The sequence below is a fragment of the Alternaria ethzedia genome (genome assembly GCF_023757985.1).
Source record: "Alternaria ethzedia strain BMP 0044 chromosome Unknown scaffold_11, whole genome shotgun sequence".
Taxonomy (NCBI): domain Eukaryota; kingdom Fungi; phylum Ascomycota; class Dothideomycetes; order Pleosporales; family Pleosporaceae; genus Alternaria; species Alternaria ethzedia.
This window is the reverse complement of record NW_026056204.1, coordinates 225229-230968: the sequence shown is the minus strand read 5'-3', so window position 1 is coordinate 230968 and position 5740 is coordinate 225229. Positions and strand designations below refer to the sequence as shown.

Here is a 5740-nt window from a genome sequence, read left to right as displayed (position 1 = left end):
CTTGGGGGTGGTAATCTGGTATTTGAAATGGGGGGAATGTGAAGTTCACATGGCACGGAGTGTCCAGTGGCCGTTGCCTTTGTGGGTTGGATGGGTGGGAAATGGTACTCTTCGCCAATCGGCGATCTGAAGTTGTTGTATTTCACGGTTGGGCAGGTACCTTTGCGCCAAAAAGCCGTCATGGGAGCACCCGTTCGGAGGGCTGCCGATTGGTACCTCTCGCTTATGGCTTGAACTATGTGCCAGCATGTCGTACGATTATGTGGTATGTGGTGGGAAGAAAAAAATCAGGGTGCATGTGTAGCTTCGCGCTAGAAAGCTCGAAGAAGTATCCCTGGGCCTGCTCGAGTGGGTGCTTTTTACGGGTGCGTCTCGCCATGTGTAGGCATGGTTTGCGGTACGCTTACGGGAGCGGCGTGTCCATGCCCCATGTTTTCTCATTCCGGGACTTTGTGTCGCCGGCTGTAGGGGTGCAATGTGTGTGCGTTCAGGAGAATTACGCGCGGTCTGTGAGTGGTTGTGTGGGAGATGATGTTGTGGCTGTAGCTTGCCGTCGCCGGAGGCAGGGTAATTTGCTTGTAGTCTTTCTTTTTAACGTAGTGATGTTACCTCGAGTCAGTGATTACACACGCGGCTGTTTCCTGAGTAGCTCCTCCGCCTACTTTCGGGGCGTCAAGTAGCCGACGCATCGTACATGTTCAAGGGTGGCGGAAAGTTAGTAGGCCGCCACAAGAGGACGCGCCTAGCTCGCGATGCTTTGGCCGGACCGGAAACATCAAGTTCACGGTGTAATGTTGAAGTTGGTCTGAAGTGAAGACAGTGTCGTGATAGTCGTCGCTCCGTGGTTGCGCGATGTGGAAGATGCGCTAACACAAAAGTCGTTAGCACGTGGTGCGCCTGGCGTGTTCCACCGCCTTTTCCTTTCCATCGCGCATGCACACTCCACGAACCTCAACAGTGAACGCCATTTGTCGTCTTCCCAATACGAGGTTCCTGGTTTTCTGGGATATACATACGTCGAGTGTGTGTGCCTGTCGTAATGGAACAACCTGGTTCATCCTCGGCTGCGCAGACGAAGCGGACCAGGCCAGCCTTACTGTACGTGTCTTTCTCGGGCGAGTGAATCTTTCAATACTACATATTTACATCACTTTTTTTTCGCGTAAACCAGTAGTCGCGCGTAATGCTAGACTAAATTTGATGACAAGATCCCGGGACCAGACCTTCGTAACGATCAGCACCAGTGATGCCGACACGTACGAGGGGAAGCAGATATACCTGCTGCACAGAGAACTGCTATGCTCTTATTCGCCTTATTTTGCTGGTGCATTTAAGGGGGGGTTTCGTGAATCTGAAGACAAATCGATCCATCTTCAGGATGTATCGGCCTCGACGATGAGGCTATTTCAATTTTGGCTGTTAAAACAGCCCATCAACTGGTCGACGGACTACATCATTGACGAAGACGGCTCAAACAAAGTGGCGAAAGACCAACAAGGTAGATCGCTCGGCATCTTGTAGGGTTTCGATCTGACCAAGTGACTGACGAATGTATAGCCGACGCTAAACCTGCGCCTTCCGCGCCCATATCAGAGCCGCGCCTAAGTTCGTCGAAACCTGCTGAATGGGTAACAAAAGAAGGTGAGATCATCTCTTGGCCAGTCTCATAGAAGCTAATCCAAGAAGATTTTCTGTTCCAAAGGAAATACCCATATCTGAAAACACTGCTCGGTCTATACGCTTTCGCCGACAAGTATGATACGCTACTGCTACGACAAGATGTTATGACACTGCTGGTGGAACTCACGACTTACAATCGGCAAAACAACGGTGTCAGAGATCAGTGGTCATCGTGCTTGGTCAGGACATTCTACGATGCTCTGCCCTCTACTTCTCCGCTTTGTCAGTACGCTGTCAAAACACGAGCGGTATATCAATATAAGGAAATGACCAAGGAAAGATACGAGAGATACCCACAATCGTTCTTGATCGATCTTTTGATGATAGCTGTCCCGATGAAAGGCCTCTCAACCCTACGAAATATTAAGGAAGAACTCTCTGACCCTTGCAACTTCCACGAGCATAAGGGTGCTAAAGAAGCGATTGCGATCTGCAAGATGAGACAGCAGAAAGAAGGACTCTGGTTCGCTAGCTTTCTGCGAGCATGCATGAGCGAGGTTTACGATATGGATGATGCGATGCTGGAAGCAAAGTCACATGCGCAGACGGAGGAAAGCCCCAAGTATGATGCTGGCATGTTGGAAAAGAAAGATCATACGGCGATGCCCTCCTCCGCCGGTGGTGGACTGCCATCAGATTCGACCTTTTCATTCACAATTCCCCGAGGAGTGGATGGTAGGTCACAAATGGAACCACCCGTAAGCAATTGGGAAGATTTGGAAGCGTACGATGATTATGAGATCTTGCTCCACGGTGGCTGAGCTGAGACTGTCGCCATCTCACGCGTCGACCCGTCTCCATAAGCCTGCTCTTACCTGGGTATATGGGTCGAGACCTTAACAAATTCATATACGGGTGTTGACACCCGCCTGAACGACTACCGAGCTACAATGCGTTGACTTTCCATTCATGATCAATACTAGAACAGGTATCGCATGCGAAGTCATGGCAACAGGGCCGAAGACGCGTCAAAGTCGCGCTAGTCTCAAATAGTCGCACGCGTCAAGCTTCAACAGTTCCCGAGGTGCCCCCGGGGCCCGCAATCTCTGTTCAGCTCGTAACATCAGCACCTGTACCCAAACTATCCCTTCAGTCACAGCTCAATTTCCATATCTCTCCCCAAAACTCTCGAGCGATACTGAATCAATTCGCTGGCCCTTTTCAAAGTCACCACAATAACCATGGAAAATGCTGCTAAGAGACCAGCCGAAGCCCAACTGACCAGCCACAAGTCCAAACGTCCGACATTCTCGTGAGTCTCATCAAATCCAGCAAGCTCTAACCCGAATCATAACTATTGACCTCTCGATTGGTCAACCAAACTGATTCGTACCGATAGCACGATAAGCCAAGCGCACGTCACTGTTCGCCTTGATCTTGATGACATTGTCGTCACAGTTCACAAAGATATCGCATGTTTCTACTCAGGGTATTTTCGCAAAGCATTTGGGGGTCCCCTCCTCGAAACAGAGGTGTGGTCAATAAGTTTGCCTGATACCAGGGCAGACATATTCCGGCTATACCAGGATTGGCTATACGCGCAAGCCACACGGCATGAGAACTCTACCCCGATCGACACTACGGAGACGGAGAATGCGAGGTATAGGAAGCCTAACAGCAACCCTGACTGGCTGGTTCCAAGAAGTACATTACTGCGCTACTTGCTGCTGCCCTTTACATGCTAATCACATCACAGATTACCGCCAGGAAACAGCAATTTCAGCTTTCTACGGCGACGTATTCCTCCGCTTGTATGTTTTTGCAGAAGTCTATGACGTGCCGCTCTTGAGGCAGGACATTATGACCTTGATGGTTGACCTTGAAAGACCCACGGGTATTCTGTGTCAGAAGATCGACAGAGACGCCTTGGACAAATCTCTGCTCTCGAATTCGCCGTTCCGAATCTTCTTGCTAAAGTGGATGGCCTTCGTATTCGTCGGTTATCCGTTGAACACCACGACTGCAGCAGACATCAGAAAATGCTTTTCTCATGATTGGCTTGCTGAAGTGATGTGGATTATAGCCTCCCAACCAAAAGATCCACATCTACGTGAGCGTTTGTATGACGATGTAAAGGATAGTTGCGCATTTCACGAGCACCAGAACGATTGGGAGAAGATTCTGTGTCGACGACATCAAGCCTTTGACACCCAGTTCTACACCAACTTTCTGCGCAATATATTTAATCTCATTTTCGATCTCGATAAAAAATACGGAACTCCGGAAACAAAGAAAAAGAGAGAAAAGGCGAAAGCCGAGGAACAGATCAGGGTCAAGCTAGAAGAAGACATACAGTCCTCGGGATTTGAAAGCGCCGAGGAAACTTTGGATGAAGAAGAGTGAACCGTAGATGTTCCTCTGACAAAGCACGGACTCAAGCTTCGTTGGTAGCCTACCGTCGGCCCACGCAATCCGCTCTACCACTCTGCAACACTTCTTCGCGGATATCTTCCACGTACTATCTGCTGGACAAATTGTAGCCCATCTCGATACCCATCACTCTAAGTTACATGGCGACATTCGCCCCTCCCGCCCTCCGTGGCGACTTCCTCTACTCATCCGTCCTCTACGCAGACCCTAGCAACGGAAACCTCCACGGACGCGCGAGTGTCGCCGAACTTGCGGCTCTCCTCCGCCCGGAAGCCCCTAATCTCTACAACAAGGGTCGAAAGCCTGAAGTCGCGACACCAGCGAAAGACCAGGTTTGGCATTTCTACTCCGCCCAACTTATTCACTATGGACTACCGGTCACCAAGGACAAGAATGCGGCGAAAGTGCGACTCCTGAATGCTATGAACCAGTTCAAACTTGAGGTACCAGCGTGGGTTTTGAAGGTCGAGAGCGAACTGAAGGCTGAATGGGAGGCGGAGAACCGGAAGTTGAAGAAGAAGAATGGTGGTGCAGTGAACAAGCAGGCGCCTAAGTCGAGCGCTACTAGCAAGCCAGGTCTTGGAAGCTCTCAGGGTGTAAATGGCGGTGTCAACGTCACTGGTAGGCTTAGAGACCCCTGATATTTGACGCTGCTAATCCTATCTCGAAGTCAATTTGGCCTTAGGAGGAGCGTCACTTAGCCAGTATATGGACGCGCAGCAGGCGAGCAACAACGCCCCAGAGAAGCCAACGCCAGCGAAACGCAAACGCGCTGGTAGTACCGTCTCTAGCCCGGTAGCGACACCACAGAAAGTCGCCAGAGTCAAGAAAGAGCCAGCGCCAAAGAAAACACTCGTCAAGAAGGAACCGACCGCCAAGCGATCTGTTCCCAACATTAAGCAAGAGGGCCGCACGTCCGCGCCACCATCAACTCCCTCACGATCTCGCATCAAGCAAGAGCAGTACCAGCCCAGCCCCGACCGAATGTACCCATCGCCCTACATCAAGTCCGACCCATACCCGGACTACTACCAGCCTTCGTCATCCCTTCTCCTCAGCGGTACCTACTCCATCTCCTGCGAAACCGCCAGCTCCATCTTCAACGACTACAACTTCGACCTTACACTCGCCCGCGACCCCTCCCGCGGTATCTGGTGGGCGACATTCCGCTGGGGCGCCTGGGACGGAATCATCCAGATGAACCCCGGCCCCGGCGACTCTGATAGTTTAGGTCAACCCTGTTCGCTTGGCTGGCGTCTTCGCGATCTGGAAACTGGACAGTTGACGTTTGGTCGCAAGTGCACGGGTTATATGACGTTCTCTGGTGATGGGTCGATGGAGGGGTGTTTGTATGAGGTGCCGGGTGTTGGGTCGTTGACGTTCGAGGGTATGAGGGTTTCTGGTGGGAGCTTAGAGGATGATCTTAAGGGGGAGTGGGATAGGTTTGTTGCGGAGGCTTATCGGCGCTGAGGTTGACGTGGACCTAGCAGGAGTTCGCGTAGCCGGCACTGTATAATTAGGCTATCCGCTGCCTGTAGTCGCGTTTTAGCTAGTACTTTAGTACTAGAGATTGTAGATTAAAACTTATCTATTTCTAATTTCTATTAAATATAATAACTTATATTTAGCCTAATAGTAAGCTTTACTTTATAATACTAACGCCTTTTTTTAACTTTCTATACTAATACCT

The 5740-nt window shown here is 50.6% G+C and overlaps 2 protein-coding genes across 2 annotated transcripts; both read left to right on the top strand.

Moving 5' to 3' along the window:
- Window positions 1–3273: 3273 nt before the first annotated feature.
- On the top strand, window positions 3274–4023 carry J4E87_005324 (uncharacterized protein; the record flags this gene model as incomplete). The annotated part of the gene is made up of 2 exons (XM_049376937.1): window positions 3274–3280; window positions 3377–4023. The coding sequence occupies 2 exons, from the start codon at window positions 3274–3276 to the stop codon at window positions 4021–4023; spliced, it is 654 nt and encodes a 217-aa protein (XP_049233162.1).
- A 167-nt stretch (window positions 4024–4190) lies between these two features.
- J4E87_005323 (uncharacterized protein) lies at window positions 4191–5520 on the top strand (the record flags this gene model as incomplete). The annotated part of the gene is made up of 2 exons (XM_049376936.1): window positions 4191–4671; window positions 4736–5520. 2 exons carry the CDS (start codon window positions 4191–4193, stop codon window positions 5518–5520), a joined length of 1266 nt encoding a protein of 421 aa, XP_049233161.1.
- Between the last annotated feature and the right edge of the window lie 220 nt (window positions 5521–5740).